The sequence below is a fragment of the Pseudoliparis swirei genome, chromosome 7, assembly GCF_029220125.1.
Source record: "Pseudoliparis swirei isolate HS2019 ecotype Mariana Trench chromosome 7, NWPU_hadal_v1, whole genome shotgun sequence".
Classification (NCBI taxonomy): Eukaryota; Metazoa; Chordata; class Actinopteri; order Perciformes; family Liparidae; genus Pseudoliparis; species Pseudoliparis swirei.
In genome coordinates this window covers 218,183-242,046 of record NC_079394.1, presented here as the reverse complement: position 1 = coordinate 242,046, position 23,864 = coordinate 218,183, and the positions used below count along the sequence as shown (strand labels likewise).

The following is a 23,864-nucleotide window of genomic DNA, read 5'->3' as shown; positions in this document are numbered from 1 at the left end:
TCCCCGTCGGCCGGCCTGATGGATGCCTGGTTGCTTTCCTGTCGTTGTAGTCTAATGGAACTGGGGTCACCTCAGATCTGTTTTAGTACCTACATTCCGCATTCGATACTTCCCCGCCTGGTCCACGGATCCCTCTGCTAAACTTCCCATCCCAGAAAAATTTGCATTTATTTGTCCCACTTCTAACAGTGTGGCCAAAGCTGTGAGTGGGTTTCTGTACTCTCTGGCAGAAGCCAATCGAGTCCAACAAGGAGATGAATGCAGCACCTAGGCAATCATTATCAACATCCACATGGATATTAAAATCTCCAACAATAATAACTTTATCAGTTTTAAGAACCAAACTTGATATAAATTCTGAGAATTCAGATATAAACTCTGAATATGGACCTGGTGGCCGGTACAGAATCACAAATATAATTGGCTGTAGTGTCTTCCAGGTTGGATGTGAAAGACTAAGAACAAGGCTTTCAAATGAGGTGTAGGGTAATTTTGGTTGAGGATTAATTAATAGGCTCGATTCAAAGATGGCTGCTACTCCACCTCCTCGACCGGTGCCTCGAGGAATGTGAGTATTAATATGACTTGGAGGAGTCGATTCATTCAGGCAGACATATTCTTCATGGCTCAGCCAGGTTTCAGTTAGGCAACATAAATCAATGTGATTATCTGATATTAAATCATTTAGTAACACAGCTTTAGATGACAGATCGAATATTTAGGAGACCACATTTAATAGTCCTGTTTTGTTGCACTGCTGAAATAATGGTGTTAACTTGAATAAGGTTATTGTGTACGACTCCTCTTCTGCTTTCTTTTGATAGAATTAATTTAAGTTGAAGTGGCCGTGGGACAGACACAGTCTCTATGGAGCTCTGGGAGGGCTGGGTGAGAGGGGGAGGCCCCGGGGGGGGGATGTGCTATGGGGGACACTGGGTGAGGGGCGTGGGGCTACTCTGTTTCATCTACATGTATGATGCTGACACATGACCACATCTACATGTATGATGCTGACACATGACCACATCTACATGTGTGATGCTGACACATGACCACATCTACATGTGTGATGCTGACACATGACCACATCTACATGTGTGATGCTGACACATGACCACATCTACATGTGTGATGCTGACACATGACCACATCTACATGTGTGATGCTGACACATGACCACATCTACATGTATGATGCTGACACATGACCACATCTACATGTGTGATGCTGACACATGACCACATCTACATGTGTGATGCTGACACATGACCACATCTACATGTGTGATGCTGACATGACCACATCTACATGTGTGATGCTGACACATGACCACATCTACATGTGTGATGCTGACATGACCACATCTACATGTGTGATGCTGACACATGACCACATCTACATGTGTGATGCTGACACATGACCACATCTACATGTGTGATGCTGACATGACCACATCTACATGTGTGATGCTGACACATGACCACATCTACATGTATGATGCTGACATGACCACATCTACATGTGTGATGCTGACACATGACCACATCTACATGTATGATGCTGACACATGACCACATCTACATGTATGATGCTGACATGACCACATCTACATGTATGATGCTGACACATGACCACATCTACATGTGTGATGCTGACATGACCACATCTACATGTGTGATGCTGACATGACCACATCTACATGTGTGATGCTGACATGACCACATCTACATGTGTGATGCTGACACATGACCACATATACATGTATGATGCTGACACATGACCACATCTACATGTATGATGCTGACATGACCACATCTACATGTGTGATGCTGACATGACCACATCTACATGTGTGATGCTGACATGACCACATCTACATGTGTGATGCTGACATGACCACATCTACATGTGTGATGCTGACATGACCACATCTACATGTGTGATGCTGACATGACCACATCTACATGTGTGATGCTGATATGACCACATCTACATGTGTGATGCTGACATGACCACATCTACATGTGTGATGATGACACATGACCACATCTACATGTGTGATGCTGACACATGACCACATCTACATGTATGATGCTGACATGACCACATCTACATGTATGATGCTGACATGACCACATCTACATGTGTGATGCTGACATGACCACATCTACATGTGTGATGCTGACACATGACCACATCTACATGTGTGATGCTGACACATGACCACATCTACATGTGTGATGCTGACACATGACCACATCTACATGTGTGATGCTGACACATGACCACATCTACATGTGTGATGCTGACACATGACCACATCTACATGTGTGATGCTGACACATGACCACATCTACATGTGTGATGCTGACACATGACCACATCTACATGTGTGATGCTGACATGACCACATCTACATGTATGATGCTGACATGACCACATCTACATGTGTGATGCTGACACATGACCACATCTACATGTATGATGCTGACACATGACCACATCTACATGTATGATGCTGACACATGACCACCTCTACATGTATGATGCTGACACATGACCACATCTACATGTGTGATGCTGACACATGACCACATCTACATGTGTGATGCTGACACATGACCACATCTACATGTGTGATGCTGACACATGACCACATCTACATGTGTGATGCTGACATGACCACATCTACATGTATGATGCTGACATGACCACATCTACATGTGTGATGCTGACACATGACCACATCTACATGTGTGATGCTGACATGACCACATCTACATGTGTGATGCTGACATGACCACATCTACATGTGTGATGCTGACACATGACCACATCTACATGTATGATGCTGACATGACCACATCTACATGTATGATGCTGACATGACCACATCTACATGTGTGATGCTGACACATGACCACATCTACATGTGTGATGCTGACACATGACCACATCTACATGTGTGATGCTGACATGACCACATCTACATGTGTGATGCTGACATGACCACATCTACATGTATGATGCTGACACATGACCACATCTACATGTGTGATGCTGACATGACCACATCTACATGTGTGATGCTGACATGACCACATCTACATGTGTGATGCTGACACATGACCACATCTACATGTGTGATGCTGACATGACCACATCTACATGTGTGATGCTGACACATGACCACATCTACATGTGTGATGCTGACACATGACCACATCTACATGTGTGATGCTGACACATGACCACATCTACATGTATGATGCTGACATGACCACATCTACATGTATGATGCTGCCAGTCAGGACCTGCTGCTCTCCTTTGTGTTTCATAAGAAAGGGAGAACCTCTTCGCTTGTTTCCAGTTCATCACATCATTTATATCCTCTGCCAGCAAAAGCTGCTCCATCGGCCTGGCGCTCCCCCTGTGGAGCGACACCAAGATCCACCTGGATGGAGACGGGTGAGAGTCTCTGTCCTGTGCCCCCCTGCCCAGTGGTCTTCCCCTCTTCAGCCAACACTGCAGCGCCCCCTGGGGGTGAACATGGTCCACACGCAGCTGCACTGTTCTGTGTGTCCTCCTCAGGGGCTTCACTGTGAACACGGCGAGTGGGACTCAAGTCTTCAAGCCGTGTGGTCCGTGTACGTAATGTTATTTCGTTTTTTCGTTTCATTCCAAATACGGAATACGGAAATCACGTGGTTTTTTCGTTTTCCGTTTGAAAACCAAAAACGGAAAAACGGAATACCACCTCCGTATTTCGTTTCTGCCGTCTGAAACCAAAAACGACAGAACGGAAGTGCTTAAAATGAAGTCAAAATAAAAGCCAGTGATACATATTCGTATTAACCTTAGAGGAATATTAATTAATCAATATAAAGAATAAAGAATTAAACGGGGATATTTTAACGATGCAAACACATAGCAGGGTAACGTTAGAAGAATATTAATTAGTCAATATAAAGAATTAAACCTGGATATGTTAGCGACAGTGGTGACGACGGGAAGTTTAATATTCATGTACACAGCAAGAATCACCTTCTCACTTAATCGTTGCATTGTTTGATGCAACACAGTTCCTAATATAGATTAATCAAAGTAATGTTTCTGTGCAGAGACTATATTTCCACCGCAGAGTAAACGGTTCACCTTTATACCGCTAGATGGCAGTATACCTGTTATTGATACATATGTATTTAATGCCGTTTATTTCCTCTGATATTTATGTTCATGGTTAATTTCCAGCATAGTTGTATACATCATGTATTTACTTGTTTTATTTGGGTCATTTTGGAACTAAACATTCCCACATGGAAGAGTGAGGATATGATGACCACGAGGCAATACATATTGACAATTGAAAAATAGAGACAGTTGTGTTTTTCTTATTAAGCAGCGTTCAGTTAGCACCCAATCACAGCACCACCTGTGCTTCACCTGTAACCTTCATTACTACATCATCATTACATCAACGGTTAATGGGGACACGTTTTTTGTTTTGTTTTTCGTTTTATGTTTATATGTGTGTGTATGTATAGTGTGTGTTTATATGTATATATGTGTGTGTGTGTATATGTATGTATATGTATACGTATGTATGTGTGTATATATATATATATGATTCTTTGAAATAAGTTTTTTCGAGAAATCATAGGTTAGGGCACTTATAAGCTCGTTAGCTTCATCCTCGACCCTTTCGGTCAGCCACTTTCTTCTTTTGTTGAATTATGATTGTTGTATATTTTGCTGATCGAAATAAACTAAATCATCATAAACATATAACCTGTTCTGTTGTGACTCTGCTGTCAGTGTCTTTACTCCTCTGACTACATCACATCATCATGTAGTCCTCTGGTCTCCAGAAGGATGGAGCTCTGTGTTGTGTGAACATGTTTTGAGGAGTTGACTCCATGAGTTATTGTATCAGAGTGAAACATGGAGAGCACAGCTCCTCACATCTCTAACATGTCTCACATAGTTTACAGTCGTGATTGTTAGGCATTGTTGCCTGTGTTTAGCCGTATGGCTATATCTCTGCATGTACATTTAGATAAGCCATATTCAGCTCAGAGCCTTGTGTAGCTTATAGAGCAACAGGTCATGACCTTGTTTAGCTCAGAGCAGCAGGTCATGACCTTGTTTAGCTAATAGCAACAGGTTTAGCTCAGAGCAACAGGTCATGGCCTTGTTTAGCTCAGAGCAACAGGTTTAGCTCAGAGCAACAGGTCATGGCCTTGTTTAGCTCAGAGCAGCAGGTTTAGCTCAGAGCAACAGGTCATGACCTTGTTTAGCTAAGAGCAACAGGTTTAGCTCAGAGCAGCAGGTCATGGCCTTGTTTAGCTCAGAGCAACAGGTCATGACCTTGTTTAGCTAAGAGCAACAGGTCATGACCTTGTTTAGCTCAGAGCAACAGGTTTAGCTCAGAGCAACAGGTCATGACCTTGTTTAGCTAAGAGCAACAGGTCATGGCCTTGTTTAGCTCAGAGCAGCAGGTTTAGCTCAGAGCAACAGGTCATGACCTTGTTTAGCTAAGAGCAACAGGTTTAGCTCAGAGCAGCAGGTCATGGCCTTGTTTAGCTCAGAGCAACAGGTCATGACCTTGTTTAGCTCAGAGCAACAGGTCATGACCTTGTTTAGCTCAGAGCAACAGGTTTAGCTCAGAGCAACAGGTCGTGGCCTTGTTTAGCTAAGAGCAACAGGTTTAGCTCAGAGCAACAGGTCATGACCTTGTTTAGCTCAGAGCAGCAGCTCACATGTACTTATATCTGATCCAATGACATCTGCACACTTCTAGATTCGTAAAGAAAGACAATCTTTGGTATTTTCTAATTCTTTATGTCAAGCACAAGTTAACTACTCCCCTAAAAGAGGAAGCCTTCAGAATTAGTGGTAGCATTGCATTAGGATTACATTCCTGTATTTGAATTGTATTGCTGGATCTCAATTCCTCTGATTCTTCCATCTGCAGTCAATCTGCTCGCATGATTTACATCATCAAAGTGTTGCCTTCCAAGAGCCGTTCCAAATGAAAAGTGAATGTCAGATGTATGAACCGTCCTGACTGAGCTTCACTGAAGCTTTATAGCCTACCTGCTACAAGCTCAGGTCAAAATGGTGTTTAGTATGATGTGATTTATAGGTTGGCTCAGATTGTTTATCATTGATGTTTGTTCCTGCTGTTTGATTGTAGTGCTCAGACATCAGCTGTGTTCTTAGTGAAGCAATAGGTATCAGATTGACATCCAAACTGAGGGTGTCAGGGTCCTTAAGCTGCCCTTCATAAACAAGCGAGGTTCCCAACCACATCGGGGTCCTCCTCCAGTGGGAAATCTTCACACTGGGTCCAAATCTGTGATACCCGGCTGTCAGGGAGACCGACTTATGAGCCTGAAACAAGTGATACAATGGTGGCTAATGTATGAAGTTATCATGGCTTCACCGCCCGAAACCGGCTGCAACCGTCTTGTGTGTGTATATTTTGGGGTGTACGTTTGTTACCTAGGTCAGAGGTCGCTGAACAAGCCATCTTCCAGTGCCTTACTCACACTGGCAGGGGGTCAACACACCGTGTCACTATCAATAGTTGGTGTTACAGGTCCAGCCTTTCCCATTACAGATTAAAAATGAAATTCGTGCCAGACTTTAAAGACATAAGTGTTTATTCAAAAAGAACATATTTCTCCCTTTAAACCCCCAACATTTGAAGAAAAGAAAAAAACATCCCATCAGTTGAACCAATTAATTAAAAAGCACAGACAATAACAACTTAGACACATAAAAAAACATCAGCGTTGACAAATTCTCCTTGAGATGTCGATGAGGCCTTTGAGTCCATGTTTGAACGGTTGTGGCAGATTATTCACTGCATTGTCCAGCAGTCCACTTGTATCAGGGCACTGCAGAGCAAATCCCCTCACTGCAGCTTCCTGGTCCTGTGAACTTGGAAATGGTTGGTGCCAAAGTCTGACACTGTCAGTGAGCCCACTTCCTGGTCGTACCAGTCTGCAGCCACAGATGCATTTGGCAAAAGGTCTGTCGACAGCTTCTTTGGGCATCCATCTCTGGCCAAGTAATTTGGTATCCCCCTCCCTGTAATAATAATTCAATGTGGCTGTCACAACCATGCCATGTATTGCAACATGCTCCTTCTAGTATTTGATAAAACATGTTTAAGAAACATTCAATAGTAAAACATTTTGAAAATAATTATTCACATTAAAAAAGGCTTGAAAGACCAACCTGAAGACATACCAGGAATCCTGTGTGCATTCCATGTTTGCACAGTTCGGTTAACACCGATCTGGGCCAACTGGCATGTCAAAGATGACACACAGAACCGAGTCATCTGGTCCTCCATGTCCAGCTCCTCCTGATCCACCAGTTGGACCAATGCAGCTTTCAACGGGTAGTTGACCCGGTTGTTGATTTCTGGCCAGATTCTCTCAATTCTGTGATTCTGTCATTGCAAAATAGAGACATTTTCAGATTCTTGATAAACAAATATTTTCCCCGCCCCCCCAGACTAACTTACTTTCACACATTTCAATATCTTCAGTTAACCATTCTGAATAATTAATGAAAGTGTGAAATAGTTATTTAATTACATGTTGATTAACTTTATAATCAGCAAAACCATTGTATGTTGATCACCTTTGTCGATGGTGTTTGGAGATATGGTGGCCTTTCAGTGTTGTGGCGGTGGCTGGCCAACTTCTCCTGCATGAAAAGAGTGAGGTAGAACTCCTTTCCATGATCCACTCTGACCTGGTCCCACATCCCATATTCCATTACTGCACTCCTGCAAGAAAACATAACATTGGCAGACAGCAGTATGGAGGGTAAGGCTAATGGTGTCAGATACATTTACAAAATGTGTAGTAGGTCTTGTGTTATCAGGTACTGATGAGGTGAGATGAGTTTTAACTTGCTGCTTAAAAAGGGTTTCTGTAGTTTTCAATAAGTTTAATTTAAGTCCTTTTTTAGACCAATATGAATGCAATTTAATACGTTGATTCAAATCCAAACTAAAAAAAAATATATTATGAAGGTTTTCACATGCGACTAATCCCACTTAAGTTGAGCATTTTCTTTTAATACATTAACAAGCCATATTGAATTTAAATCCACTTTCGAAAATGTGTCTCTTCCTAATCAAGTGCATTTTCAGAGCTGACAAATGGTATTCAAGAAATTGTAAGATATTTAGTTTTAAATGCATTTTTTTGTTTTAAGGACCCACAGACACCCTGTTAAAACACCTCATAAAATGGGGATGATTTGTAATGTTTAGGGTACAAGGACAACAGTCTTTTCAATTACCTGTAAACGTCATTGTAGATGGTGAGGTTGTTCTTTACAGGCATAGTAGCTTGTCCAACAATTTTGCTGGAGAAGCCATCTATTACCAACACATGAGTCACGCCAAACATGACAATCTTCTCATTTTGGTCCATGTGGATTTTGTGACCCATAGGCTGCATGGTAAGGAAGAGGTTGAGGTTCCTTGCTCCTTAAACACAGACAAAAAGAACATCATGACCTTATTGAATAGCACAACATATTCTAATTTGAGAAAAAACAAAACCTGGCATCGTGCCTTATGGTAAGGTGGGTGAATGTTGCAAAACAGCTCCAACGACCCTCTGATGCGAAGACACCTGCAGCTGCAAGACTCCCAGTCATCATTTTCCTGCCATAGGTAGGACCACCCTGAAGATAAAGAAAGGAATACATGTTGCATTGTAATGTTAAGCCATGAAATGTCAACTTCAACTCCAATTAAATTACTATTAATTGTTAAGTGTTTTGAATTATAGATGATTATGAAAACTAGTTGCAGTTTAAACATGTTTTACTCGATACATTTTCATAGTTGTAAGAGACAAATTTAATTAGCAGTAGGCTACATTATTTAGTTGGATTCAGATGTTGACCTTTAATCAGATCTGTGTCTAACTTTAATGTTAAAAGATGTCGTTATCATTTGTTATTGTAATAAATACAAGCAAGTTACAGAATGACGTCACATGGATCACACTTTACGGCAGGTATTTGCGGCTGGAGCTGCGTGGAGCTGCACAGTTTTCGGACCGTGTTACAATAACTATATAACTACTAAATACAATAGCTATTATGAAGTCCCCCCACCTCCCCCCCCCCCCCTCTTTGTAAATGTGGGACAGTCTTTCTTACCATCCGTTTGTATGAACCATCTATATCCTGCCTGTGTGCCCATCACCCCACAAGAACCACACTTTACAAATGTTTCTCATTTTCCCCCTAAATACACCTTTATTGGACATGGGACACTAAGGTAAGGCTTTCTTTCATGTCTCTCCTAATAAATATGGTGCTCTAGTACTTCTAATAGACTGGGTGACTGAGACTGACACACACCCTGTTCAGGGCTCTCAAGTTTTGAAGACAGACAAGAGTGACATTTCTGCAGATCCATACGACTGCACCAAGAGGATGACTATGTGCTGGCCTTTGGTCATCTTTTATAACATAATTTATGCATATCAACACTATAAATGAACATAACTAAAGTTTACTTTCAATACAAATCCTTTATGACTCATTTGGCTTGATTTTTAGTGGGCGGGTCATTATGACCCTGAACACAGGTGTCTCATCTCTATTTATCTACATCACCCCATGACAATTTTTATCTAAATGCTAATAAAATGTAGGAGAATATACATGTTATAGTAAACTAATGCAATTTAATTTAGATTTAGATTTTTTCAATGTACCTAAAAAATTGTTTGAACATGTATTTTCATTAAATCTATGGAGGGTGAATAACTCAATTCCACTAAAACTGATTGGATTGTTAGTAATGATGTTGGTGATGAGGTACAAACTATAGTTATTAGGATGTTTTGTTTCTGACCACTTTTGGGTCAAACTGACCTGGGAGCATGACTGTATGTAAGAAACGAACATAACAGGAGGGTTAAAGTATAACATACTAACCTTACACACTTATAGTTTCGTTGTATGCATTTTTTCGTGAAAATAAATTAACTGCACCCTACCTGTGTTATTGCATTGGAGACTGCAGCTTCAAGTTGTTGGTCCGTCACTCGCTGTCTTTTTAACCCGTGGTCTTTACAAAACTTCCGAATATTGGCCACGGACGTTCCTCTCATAAGCCACATTCAAATATCAAGTGTTTTTTTTATGTCCACATCACTACAGCCACTATGCATCATTTGTTGTACAATATCTAAGTAAGGTAACAGGCTGGAGTCCATCTTACGTACACGTGCTTCAGTGCAAAAGGGTGTATATAGCAGTGGCGAACCTAAACACGTCTACTGCGGGAGATAAACACAGAATAAACTCAGTTACCCAAAATGCAACCCTTTGTAGTGTCAACTACATTTAACCCTCGTGTTATGTTGCGGGTCAAATTGACCATTTGTTTCTTTGTAAATGTGGGACAGTCTTTCTTGCTCCCTCCAACCATATGTTTCAAAACACACACACACACACACACACATTAAGTGAGAAGGTGATTCTTGCTGTGTACATGAATATTAAACTTCCCGTCGTCACCACTGTTGCTAACATATCCAGGTTTAATTATTTATTCTTTATATTGACTAAATTATATTCTTCTAACGTTACCCTGCTATGTGTTTGCATCGTTAAAATATCCCGGTTTAATTATGTATTCTTTATATTGATTAATTAATATTATTCTAAGGTCAATACGAATATGTATCACTGGCTTTTATTTTGACTTCATTTTAAGCACTTCCGTTCTGTCGTTTTTGGTTTCAGACAGCAGAAACGAAATACGGAGGTGGTATTCCGTTTTTCCGTTTTTGGTTTTCAAACGGAAAACGAAAAAACCACGTGATTTCCGTATTCCGTATTTGGAATGAAACGAAAAAACGAAATAACATTACGTACACGGACCATGGCGGGTAACACCATTACTAACAATCCAATCAGTTTTTAGTGGAATTGAGTTATTCACCCCTCCATAGATTTAATGAAAAATACATGTTCAAACAATTTTTTAGGTACATTGAAAAAATCAAAATCTAAATTAAATTGCATTAGTTTACTATAACATGAATATTCTCCTACATTTTATTACCATTTAGTAGAAAAATTTCATGGGGTGATGTAGATAAATAGAGATGAGACACCTGTGTTCAGGGTCATAATGACCCGCCCACTAAAAATCAAGCCAAATGAGTCATAAAGGATTTGTATTGAAAGTAAACTTTAGTTATGTTCATTTATAGTGTTGATATTTGATATGCATAAATTATGTTATAAAAGATGACCAAAGGCCAGCACATAGTCATCCTCTTGGTGCAGTCGTATGGATCTGCAGAAATGTCACTCTTGCCTGTCTTCAAAACTTGAGAGCCCTGAACAGGGTGTGTGTCACTCTCAGTCACCCAGTCTATTAGAAGTACTAGAGCACCATATTTATTAGGAGAGACATGAAAGAAAGCCTTACCTTAGTGTCCCATGTCCAATAAAGGTGTATTTAGGGGGAAAATGAGAAACATTTGTAAAGTGTGGTTCTCGTGGGGTGATGGCCGGGCACACAGGCAGGATATAGATGGTTCATACAAACAGATGGTAAGAAAGACTGTCCCACATTTACAAAGAGGGGGACTCCATAATAGCTATTGTATTTAGTAGTTATATAGTTATTGTAACACGGTCCGAAAACTGTGCAGCTCCACGCAGCTCCAGCCGCAAATACCTGCCGTAAAGTGTGATCCATGTGACGTCATTCTGTAACTTGCTTGTATTTATTACAATAACAAATGATAACGACATCTTTTAACATTAAAGTTAGACACAGATCTGATTAAAGGTCAACATCTGAATCCAACTAAATAATGTAGCCTACTGCTAATTAAATTTGTCTCTTACAACTAGGAAAATGTATCGAGTAAAACATGTTTAAACTGCAACTAGTTTTCATAATCATCTATAATTCAAAATACTTAACAATTAATAGTAATTTAATTGGAGTTGAAGTTGACATTTCATGGCTTAACATTACAATGCAACATGTATTCCTTTCTTTATCTTCAGGGTGGTCCTACCTATGGCAGGAAAATGATGACTGGGAGTCTTGCAGCTGCAGGTGTCTTCGCATCAGAGGGTCGTGTTGGAGCTGTTTTGCGCAACATTCACCCACCTTACCATAAGGCACGATGCCAGGTTTTTGTTTTTTTTCTCAAATTAGAATATGTTGTGCTATTCAATAAGGTCATGATGTTCTTTTTTGTCTGTGTTTAAGGAGCAAGGAACCTCAACCTCTTCCTTACCATGCAGCCTATGTGGGTCACAAAATCCACATGGACCAAAATGAGAAGATTGTCATGTTTGGCGTGACTCATGTGCTGGCAATAGATGGCTTCTCCAGCAAAATTGTTGGACAAGCTACTATGCCTGTAAAGAACAACCTCACCATCTACAATGACGTTTACAGGTAATTGAAAAGACTGTTGTCCTTGTACCCTAAACATTACAAATCATCCCCATTTTATGAGGTGTTTTAACAGGGTGTCTGTGGGTCCTTAAAAACAAAAAAATGCATTTAAAATTAAATATCTTACAATTTCTTGAATACCATTTTGTCAGCTCTGAAAAATGCACTTGATTAGGAAGAGACGCATTTTCGAAAGTGGATTTAAATTCAATATGGCTTGTTAATGAAGACACAGAAAATGCTCAACTTAAGTGGGATTAGTCGCATGTGAAAACCTTCATAATATAATTTTTTAGTTTGGATTTGAATCAACGTATTAAATTGCATTCATATTGGTCTAAAAAAGGACTTAAATTAAACTTATTGAAAACTACAGAAACCCTTTTTAAGCAGCAAGTTAAAACTCATCTCACCTCATCAGTACCTGATAACACAAGACCTACTACACATTTTGTAAATGTATCTGACACCATTAGCCTTACCCTCCATACTGCTGTCTGCCAATGTTATGTTTTCTTGCAGGAGTGCAGTAATGGAATATGGGATGTGGGACCAGGTCAGAGTGGATCATGGAAAGGAGTTCTACCTCACTCTTTTCATGCAGGAGAAGTTGGCCAGCCACCATACAACACTGAAAGGCCACCATATCTCCAAACACCATCGACAAAGGTGATCAACATACAATGGTTTTGCTGATTATAAAGTTAATCAACATGTAATTAAATAACTATTTCACACTTTCATTAATTATTCAGAATGGTTAACTGAAGATATTGAAATGTGTGAAAGTAAGTTAGTCTGGGGGGGCGGGGAAATATTTGTTTATCAAGAATCTGAAAATGTCTCTATTTTGCAATGACAGAATCACAGAATTGAGAGAATCTGGCCAGAAATCAACAACCGGGTTAACTACCCGTTGAATGCTGCATTGGTCCAACTGGTGGATCAGGAGGAGCTGGACATGGAGGACCAGATGACTCGGTTCTGTGTGTCATCTTTGACATGCCAGTTGGCCCAGATCGGTGTTAACCGAACTGTGCAAGCATGGAATGCACACAGGATTCTCTAATCTGATATGGCGCCGTACGTGATGGCTGCTGTGTTGCGAGCTCCCGGATTTTGTAGTAGTTTTTTGTTATTTATTCTTCTTATTGCGACTATTTTTGCACAAAACGTTAGCAGCCAGTTAACATACGACAGATGCACACTTCTGGAGATTGGATCGGCAGTTGCTCGCCGCCTACCAGAGTTTTTCAACTCTTACTCGGACGTCCCGCCAGGAACAGTAGCGGAACTATCTCCGTCCATTTTAGGCGCGATCTCACGCAAGCGTCGCCGACGGAGGGGGAAGCGAGCTGGCGTGCTGGTTAGGCTGAGACGTCGAGCCAATCGACCCCCACTACCCACCATTTTACTGGCAAATGTACAGTCTTTGGACAATAAGCTATGCGAGCTCCAGGCTCGTATTCAATTCCACCCGGAAACAAAGGACAACTGCATCATCTGCCTTACGGAGACATGGATGTCGGAGGAGGTTACCGACTCAGCCATCGAGCCGGCAGGATTTTCCGTCCACCGCGGACAGAACAAAGACTCTCTCTGGTAAAGATCGTGGAGGGGTATGTCTCATGATAAACAGATCTTGGTGCAACCAAAGTCATGTACATACTCTCAAGTCGTTCTGTTCCCCGGACCTGGAGTACCTAATGCTCATGTGTCGACCATTCTGGCTACCGCGGAAGTTTACAGCAGTCACCGTAACTGCTGTGTACATTCCGCCTCAAGCTAACACGGACATAGCGCTGAAGGAACTCTACGGGCGATCAGCGAGCAGGAGTCGGCACACCCGAGGCTGCTTTCATTGTGGCGGGGACTTCAACAAAGCGAACCTGAAGAAAGTTCTCCAGTTCTACCAACACATAACAAGCAACACGCGGGGAGCGGATTCTCGACCACTGCTACACTCCCTTCTGGGATGGATACAAAGCCCTCCTCCGCCCACCGTTCGCAAATCGGACCACCGCTCCATCCAACTACTCCCGCCTACAGGCAGAAGCTGAAGCAGCAACCAATCGCTGTGAAGGAAGTGCAACGCTGGTCGGACCAATCGGAGTCTATGCTACAGGACTGTTTTGAGCGTGCTGACTGGGATATGTTCAGGGTCGCGTCGGACAACAACGTCAGTGAGTACGTCCTCAGTCACGGGTTCATCAAGAAATGCATAGATGACGTTGTTCCTACCAAGTCGGTTCGGTTATCCCAACCAGAAACCGTGGATAAATGGCGATGTTCGCTGCACTCGCACGCGTAACACCGCCTTTTGACTCGGGAATATGGCGGAATACAAAGAGCCCGCCACGACCTCCGTAAGACCATCGGCTCTGCCAAGCGGGAGTTCAGGAACAAGGTGGAGGAAAAGCTCAAGAGCCATGACGTGAGAGGTGTGTGGAAGGGCTACAGACAATCACGGACTTCAGAGGAGAACCAGCGGTGAAGAGAACTCCTCTACCTCCCTCCCAGGCGAGCTAAATACATTCTTTGCTCGGTTCGGCGTGAGCGGCAGCCCGCGAAGGCAGCGCTGCCGAGGAGACCAGCCTGCTGATCATCTCAGAGGCTGACGTGCAGAGCCTTCAAGCGGGTGGACATCCGGGCGGCAGGTCCCGACCACATCCCGGGCGCCCTCAGAGCATGTGCAGACCAGTTGGCAGGAGTCTTCGCAGACATCTTCAACCTCTCCCTGTCCCAGGCTGTTGTTCCTGAGAGCTTCAAGATGTCCACCATTGTGCCTGTCCCCAAACACCCCAAGGTAACCTGCCTGAATGACTGGAGACCCGTAGCCCTCACCTCGATTGTCAGTAAATGCTTGAGAGGTTGGTCAAGGACTTCATTTGTTCCATGTTGCCTGCCACGCTGGACCCATGGCAATTTGCATATCGTCAAAACAGATCCACCGACGACGCAATTGCCATGGCACTTCACACCGCCCTTTCCCACCTGGAGGAGGAACTGTTGTGTGCGAATGCTGGTTGTGGACTACAGCTCAGCGTTCAACACTATTGTTCCCGCCAAGCTCGACACCAAGCTCAGAGGTCTAGGCCTGCACTCTACCATGTGCAGCTGGATACTGGACTTCCTGTCGGGCCGCCGCCAGGTGGTGAGGATGGCGGTACCACCTCAGAGCCGCTGACCCTCAACACGGAGCCCCTCAGGGATGCGTGTTGAGCCCTCTCTACTCCCTGTACACCCACGACTGCACGGCCATGCACAGCTCCAACGTCATCATCAAGTTTGCTGACGACACAACAGTGTTGGGGCTGATCACCGACGACGAGACAGCCTATAGGGAGGAGGTTGGATCACTGGTACAGTGGTGCCAGGAGAACAGCCTCGTCCTCAACGTCAAGAAGACCAAGGAGCTGATTGTGGACTACAGGAAGCGGAGAGGAGAGCACACCCATCTCCATAGACGGGTTGCAGTAGAGAGGTCAGCAGCTTCAAGTTCCTCGGCGTGCACATCTCCGAGGACCTCACATGGACCACGCACACCACTCACGTGGTGAAAAGGGCCCAACAACGCCTGTATTTCCTTAGGCGACTGAGGAAATTCAACATGGCGCCCGCATCCTCAGAACATTCTACACCAGGACCAGCATGAGTGTTCTGTCAGGTTGCATCACCGTCTGTACGGGAACTGCACCGCCCTGGGCGTAGGGCACTACAGAGGGTGGTGCGGTCGGCACAGTACATCGTTGGAGGTGAGCTTCCCTCCATCCTGGACATATACACCAAGCGGTGCGTGGCCAGGGCCAAACGGATGATGAAAGACAATAACCACCCGGCCACAAACTGTTCACCCTTCTACCGTCAGGCAGGCGATACCGCGGTATCAAGTGCCGACAAACAGACTGAGGGACAGCTTCTTCAGTCAGGCCATCAGGCTGCTGAACAAGGACTGAGACCCTCATTAACACTATACACCAGAACATATTCTGTGAATATCTATATGGTGGTGTATATATATTTTTATTACATTTATATATATATATATATTATATATATATTGTATATATATATATATATATATATATTAAAAAAAAAAGTGTTTATTTTATTTGTTTTATATATATATATTGTCATGATGTATATTCTATTACATTGTTTTATATATATATTATATACTATATTTTATATACTTTTTTGTGTGGATATTGTATAGTTTATTCTCATTCTTATTCTTTTTTTAGTCTGCTACTGCTGTCGGGTGTTTTGCACATAAGAATTTCACAAACCGATTATACTTGTATAAAAGGGGATGTGACAATAAAAACTTGAAACTTGAAACTTGAACTTGGATTCCTGGTATGTCTTCGGGTTGGTCTTTCAAGCCTTTTTTAATGTGAATAATTATTTTCAAAATGTTTTACTATTGAATGTTTCTTAAACATGTTTAATCAAATACTAAAAGGAGCATGTTGCAATACATGGCATGGTTGTGACAGCCACATTGAATTATTATTACAGGGAGGGGGATACCAAATTACTTGGCCACGGCCAGAGATGGCCCAAAGAGCTGAAGCTGTCGACAGACCCAAATGCATCTCTGGCTGCAGACTGGACTACGACAGGAAGTGGGCTCTGATGTGTCAGAGACTTTGGCACCAACCATTTCCAAGTTCACAGGACCAGGAAGCTGCAGTGAGGGGATTTGCTCTGCAGTGCCCTGATACAAGTGGACTGCTGGACAATGCAGTGAATAATCTGCCACAACCGTTCAAACATGGACTCAAAGGCCTCATCGACATCTCAAGGAGAATTTGTCAATGCTGATGTTTTTGTGTGTGTCTAAGTTGTAATCAGAATCAATTAATAACTTAGCGACATCAGTATAAATGGAAAAAGTGGCAGACACTGGACTTCTGCTGTCCAGCATGTTTTCTTTCACTGTATATCTTGGCCGTTGTGTTATATATTTGTTTTGACGGCTGTGAATAATTTGTGTAATATGAAAATATAGTTATTAATTGATTCTGATTACATGATTTTCAATTGGACGGCTTACTTTCAGATTTGAGGTCTGTGAAGCATTTGCTCGTGGAATATGTCAATAAAGTTTATCAATACAATTTTTGTATTATGATAGTCTGAATATTATTTATAAAAGCATCGCTGAACAAGTCAATTAGTTGTCAAAATGCGTCGGTATTGTGTGGTTGTTGCGTTGCGAACAAGCATCGCTAAACATGTTTCAAAGTGTACATATCCGCTCAAGGTTGTTTCAGATCCCTTCGACCAAAATGTTCCCAAGAAATGTGACTTAATGCATCAATATATAAATTACTTGAGTTGAAACTAAAATCTGGTGGCGCAGCGCACAGACTGCGCGTCTTTCAGTGCAGTCTCCTTTTGCGTGAAAGAGATCGAAACCAGGTCGGACGATCTTTTTATTTTTATTTTTTCGAAAATGTATTTCTTCATCTGTGGCTGTGATGCACTGCTCACTTATACAATCGTAATCGCCGAAATGGATATGAACTGTGGCTTGAAGATCTCCAGCAATATGTCTGTGAATGTGTGACGAATCTGGTGAGCGAGACAGAGCCCCGCTGCAGATGTGAAGAGAACACATCGCACGCGCAGGGAAACCAGTAGGTTTGAAAACCAGTAGGGGTGGAACACCGGCGGCCTTATTAAAGCCAAACTCAGGAGCATCATGACGTGCCAGGACCTGGAGGACGTCACCTGCAAACAGGTAAATCTCCCGGATGGCAGTCCAAACACACGCCACCTGAAGGAGCTCTGCTTTGCATTCCTTGATCCGGGTTTGATTTCCAGTGATTTGCATGTGGCTCAAGAGACGCAGCTCGCCCGTCTCAAGCTGTTCAACCCGGGACTTTGACCCGGATAGAAGATCGTTCTACATATTCTGACATGATGGACTTTAAAATGCTGTGGAGCTTATCACACTAAAGAAGTGAAAATAGAGCATGATTAGAAACATTTCAAATGGATTATCGTGTTAAAATGCCTGCTTTCATTGATGTAGTCTGTGTGAAAGCAGGGCACCTGGTGAGTGGTGATGTGTTCTTTCATATTCCGTCTTTTGACAGTTACATAACATTTGTAAACTTGTTGTGGAAACAAAGCTGTCCAGGTCTTCTGATGGAGGACTTGGGACCAACATGAAATGCTCTTTCAGATCCGCACCGAGCTGGAGGAGGACAACGAGTACATCGACAACGAGATGCTGCTGATCCTGGGCCAGATGGACAAGGCCACGCTCATCTTTGACCACGTCTACCTGGTGGGACGCCGTTTCTCACGCTCACCTCGGACCTGTCGATGACTGATGAAACAGAGAGGGCGGGGGGGGGGATGTCTCCCCGCTGCGAGGAAGCGCTGTCCGAGAAGGGGGCCGCTCTGGAGATCGACCCCGCCTACAACAACTACTACTTCCGCCGACTCTGACGCGGCGCTGGACAGCGAACCGTCGACGCCAGTACGCGGGCCGCCCCTTCTCGGGATGGAAACGGTCTTTATCGAAATCGAAGCTGTGGAGCGCAACGCTCTGCTGGACGACGAGTCCTTTGAGGGGCGAGAAGGCCCAACGGCCTCGGCCCCCACCGGCTCCCGGCTGCCCGAGCCCTTAGAGGAGCTGCGTCTGAGGCTGGAGTTCAGCACGGTGCAGGAGGAGGAGGAGGAGGAGGAGGTGCTCATGCAACCAGATGATGGAGGGGGTGGAGAGGAAACGCAAAATGCGGAGGTAGAAGGGGATTCAGAGGGCAACGGGATGGACCTGGCAACCCTCAATGAAAACTCCAACAATAACAACCACCTGGGCCGACCCCGTGACCTCCCTGTGAGTTTGATTCATACGCTTTAGAATGGAAATGCTTTTATTCATTTAATGTTTCCTTGGACATTAATTTGTGTTTTCCCGTCTTCATTTAGGAAGAAGCTTCAGTCGAGGCTTCTGAACCTCCGGCTCAACTGGAAGAAGACGTTCCTCCCCTCAACCCGAGAGCTCCAGTCCCTCGGTCCCGTTCCTCTTCTCCAGGCCTCGGCTCTGCAGTGGTTCTGCTGGGCCGCTGTGGGCCTCTGCGTGGCGGTGCCAGCTGTGCTGACCTCCCACCCACAGCTCTCCCTGACAGAGAGCAGCAGCCAGGAGACGCTGAGGAGAGCACATCTGGAGAGGCGGAGCTCCTGGGGATGGACCGTGAGGAAGAGAAGCTGGCCGCAGCGCTCTGCTCCGCCCAGCAACAGGAGCAGCTGCTGCCAGCGCAGAGACCCGGGCTGGAGGAGCTCTCTCTGAAGCCTCTGCACACATGCCACATGTCCACCGTTCCACACAGAGGCCCTCAGGAGGAGGAGGAGGAAGTGGGCTGTGGGGCGGGGGGCTCTGGGCCCGCCTCCTCGCCTCCTGGCTTCGCCCTGACACGCAGCGACAGCCTGCGCGGCGTGCGGGGGGGGGAAGCCCGGCCTCGTGCGCCAGAGGGCGATGGAGACCCGCATGCGGCTGGCGGGCCTGACCGTCCGCTCCCGCCTCAAGAGGTCCAACCCGCCTCAAGAGGTCCAACCCGCCTCAAGAGGTCCAACTCGCCTCAAGAGGTCCAACTCTCCTCAAGAGGTCCAACCCGCCTCAAGAGGTCCAACTCGCCTCAAGAGGTCCAACTCGCCTCAAGAGGTCCAACTCGCCTCAAGAGGTCCAACTCTCCTCAAGAGGTCCAACTCGTCTCAAGAGGTCCAACTCTCCTCAAGAGGTCCAACCCGCCTCAAGAGGTCCAACCCGCCTCAAGAGGTCCAACTCGCCTCAAGAGGTCCAACTCTCCTCAAGAGGTCCAACCCGCCTCAAGAGGTCCAACCCGCCTCAAGAGGTCCAACTCGTCTCAAGAGGTCCAACCCGCCTCAAGAGGTCCAACTCTCCTCAAGAGGTCCAACTCGTCTCAAGAGGTCCAACTCATCTCAAGAGGTCCAACCCGCCTCAAGAGGTCCAACTCTCCTCAAGAGGTCCAACTCGTCTCAAGAGGTCCAACTCTCCTCAAGAGGTCCAACCTGCCTCAAGAGGTCCAACCCCGCCTCAAGAGGTCCAACTCGTCTCAAGAGGTCCAACTCGTCTCAAGAGGTCCAACTCTCCTCAAGAGGTCCAACCCGCCTCAAGAGGTCCAACTCTCCTCAAGAGGTCCAACTCTCCTCAAGAGGTCCAACCCGTCTCAAGAGGTCCAACTCGTCTCAAGAGGTCCAACTCTCCTCAAGAGGTCCAACTCTCCTCAAGAGGTCCAACCCGCCTCAAGAGGTCCAACTCGTCTCAAGGGGTCCAACTCGTCTCAAGAGGTCCAACTCTCCTCAAGAGGTCCAACCCGCCTCAAGAGGTCCAACTCGTCTCAAGAGGTCCAACTCGTCTCAAGAGGTCCAACCCGCCTCAAGAGGTCCAACTCGTCTCAAGAGGTCCAACTCGTCTCAAGAGGTCCAACTCTCCTCAAGAGGTCCAACCCGCCTCAAGAGGTCCAACTCTCCTCAAGAGGTCCAACCCGCCTCAAGAGGTCCAACCCGCCTCAAGAGGTCCAACTCGCCTCAAGAGGTCCAACCCGCCTCAAGAGGTCCAACTCGCCTCAAGAGGTCCAACCCGCCTCAAGAGGTCCAACTCGCCTCAAGAGGTCCAACTCTCCTCAAGAGGTCCAACCCGCCTCAAGAGGTCCAACTCTCCTCAAGAGGTCCAACCCGCCTCAAGAGGTCCAACTGAACACCCCCCTGTGTGCTTGGATCCTGGACTTCCTGACCGCCAGGCCACAGGTGGTCAGGGACACCTCAAATCCTCACCCTGAACACAGGATCCCCAGGGTTGCCCTACTGTACTCCCTGTACACACATGACTGTGTGGCCAGGTTCAGCTCAACACCATCATCAAGTTTGCGGATGACACAGTGGTGGTGGGCCTGATCTCCGACAACGGCGAGAAGGCCTACCTGGAGGAAGTTGCTGATCTGTCACTCTGGTGCCAGGACAACAGCCTCATCATGAATGTCACCAAAACTAAGGAGCTGATTGTGGACTTTAGGAGGGTACAACAACAGAGGACGTACTCACCACTGGGGATTAACGGACTACTGTGGAGAGGGTGAGCGGGTATAAATACCTGGGAGTCCACATCACCGAGGATCTGACATGGTCAACAAACACAGACACTCTGGTGAGAAAGGCAAGGCAGCGCCTCTACCACCTCAGGCAGCTGAGGAAATTTAAAGTTTCCCAGAGGATCCTTCAGTCCTTCTACTCTGGAGCTGTAGAGAGCGTCCTGACAGGAAGCATCACAGCCTGGTTTGGCAACTGCTCCGCTCAGGACAGGAAGGCTCTGCAGAGAGTAGTGCGTTCGGCTGAGCGCACTATTGGAACTACACTCCCACCCTGCAGGACTTGTACACCAGGAGGTGCAGAACCAGAGCCGGCAGGATCATGAAGGATCCTCACCACCCCAACAACAGACTGTTTCAGCTGCTGCGGTCAGGCAGGCGCCTCCGTAGTCACGCTGCAAGAACAGAGAGACTGAGACGGAGTTTCTTTCCTCAGGCCATCAGGATTGTGAACTCCGACCTCACCAGGACCCCCACATAGACCCACACAACTGCCCCTCTTAGGCACACACACACACACACACACACACACTTACTGTAAATATTGTGTTGTTTTTATTTGTAAATAGTGTGTACTTGTTGCCCTTGCACATTCCTGCTGAGCATTGCCACTTTCATTTCACTGCACACCCTGTGTGTGTATGTGACAAATAAAACATCTTCAATCTTGAATCTTGAACTCTCCTCAAGATGTCCAACCCGCCTCAAGAGGTCCAACCCGCCTCAAGAGGTCCAACTCGCCTCAAGAGGTCCAACCCGCCTCAAGAGGTCCAACCCGCCTCAAGAGGTCCAACTCTCCTCAAGAGGTCCAACCCGCCTCAAGAGGTCCAACTCTCCTCAAGAGGTCCAACCCGCCTCAAGAGGTCCAACCCGCCTGCCAAGCTGGGCGGCCTCAACTTCTCCTGTGCTCCGCCTGCTCCTCGAGCCTCCTCAGAGACCGCCAGCAGGCGAAGACACACGGCCTCCTCCCATGAAGACACAGAGACAAGCCTCCGCCTCGGGTGTCTCGTGTGAAGCCACGTTGTCTGAGTCCTGGACACACGAGTGCCTTGCCCATGGGAACGGGTCACGGCGGTGAGGCCCTGGTGTATCCATGAGGTCACATGGTGGTAGCGTAGAACCATGTTCCTGTACGGAGAGCAACGGGTTCATGAAGGTTGTTTACTGCACACTTGATGTTTGAGACGCTTGAGGGTGAACGGTGACCTCTGGGGCCAGAGGTCGAACTCGGTTCATCGGCCTGTCGAGTTAAAGGGAGGAGTCCGTCCCAGCTGAACGACGATGTCTTCTGTGGCGAGGGACCGGGAGCCGCTCTGACCTCAGAGTGATGTCGCTGACCTCAGTGATGTCGCTGACATCATCATGTCAGTGACCTCATGGTGTCAGTGACCTCATGGTGTCAGTGACCTCATGGTGTCAGTGACATCATGGTGTCAGTGACCTCATCGTGTCAGTGACATCATGGTGTCAGTGACATCATGGTGTCAGTGACCTCATCGTGTCAGTGACATCATGGTGTCAGTGACCTCATCGTGTCAGTGACATCATGGTGTCAGTGACCTCATCGTGTCAGTGACATCATGGTGTCAGTGACCTCATGGTGTCAGTGACATCATGGTGTCAGTGACCTCATGGTGTCAGTGACATCATGGTGTCAGTGACCTCATCGTGTGAGTGACATCATGGTGTCAGTGACCTCATCGTGTCAGTGACATCATGGTGTCAGTGACATCATGGTGTCAGTGACCTCATCGTGTCAGTGACATCATGGTGTCAGTGACCTCATCGTGTCAGTGACATCATGGTGTCAGTGACCTCATCGTGTCAGTGACATCATGGTGTCAGTGACATCATGGTGTCAGTGACCTCATCGTGTCAGTGACATCATGGTGTCAGTGACCTCATCGTGTCAGTGACATCATGGTGTCAGTGACCTCATCGTGTCAGTGACATCATGGTGTCAGTGACCTCATGGTGTCAGTGACATCATGGTGTCAGTGACCTCATCGTGTCAGTGACATCATGGTGTCAGTGACATCATGATGTCAGTGACCTCATCGTGTCAGTGACATCATGGTGTCAGTGACCTCATGGTGTCAGTGACCTCATCGTGTCAGTGACATCATGGTGTCAGTGACCTCATCGTGTCAGTGACATCATGGTGTCAGTGACCTCATGGTGTCAGTGACCTCATCGTGTCAGTGACATCATGGTGTCAGTGACCTCATCGTGTCAGTGACATCATGGTGTCAGTGACC

The 23,864-nt window shown here is 45.5% G+C and overlaps 1 protein-coding gene and 1 long non-coding RNA gene across 2 annotated transcripts in view; one reads left to right on the top strand and one right to left on the bottom strand.

Moving 5' to 3' along the window:
* ssh1a (slingshot protein phosphatase 1a) overlaps positions 1-22,580 on the top strand; it is a 37,334-nt gene extending 14,754 nt beyond the window's left edge. Inside the window, 11 exon segments of the mRNA XM_056420021.1 lie at positions 3,371-3,468; positions 3,592-3,651; positions 17,092-17,176; positions 18,147-18,230; positions 18,678-18,782; positions 18,839-18,939; positions 18,941-19,337; positions 19,430-19,945; positions 19,947-20,029; positions 22,470-22,504; positions 22,507-22,580. Of these exon segments, the coding sequence (XP_056275996.1) occupies positions 3,371-3,468; positions 3,592-3,651; positions 17,092-17,176; positions 18,147-18,230; positions 18,678-18,782; positions 18,839-18,939; positions 18,941-19,337; positions 19,430-19,945; positions 19,947-20,029; positions 22,470-22,504; positions 22,507-22,580 (1,638 nt within the window).
* On the bottom strand, positions 7,538-8,428 carry LOC130197311 (uncharacterized). The gene is made up of 3 exons (XR_008832423.1): positions 8,326-8,428; positions 7,657-7,804; positions 7,538-7,570 (listed from the first exon to the last, which is right to left on the bottom strand). It is a non-coding gene; the product is annotated as an uncharacterized LOC130197311 (long non-coding RNA).
* Positions 22,581-23,864: the final 1,284 nt, after the last annotated feature.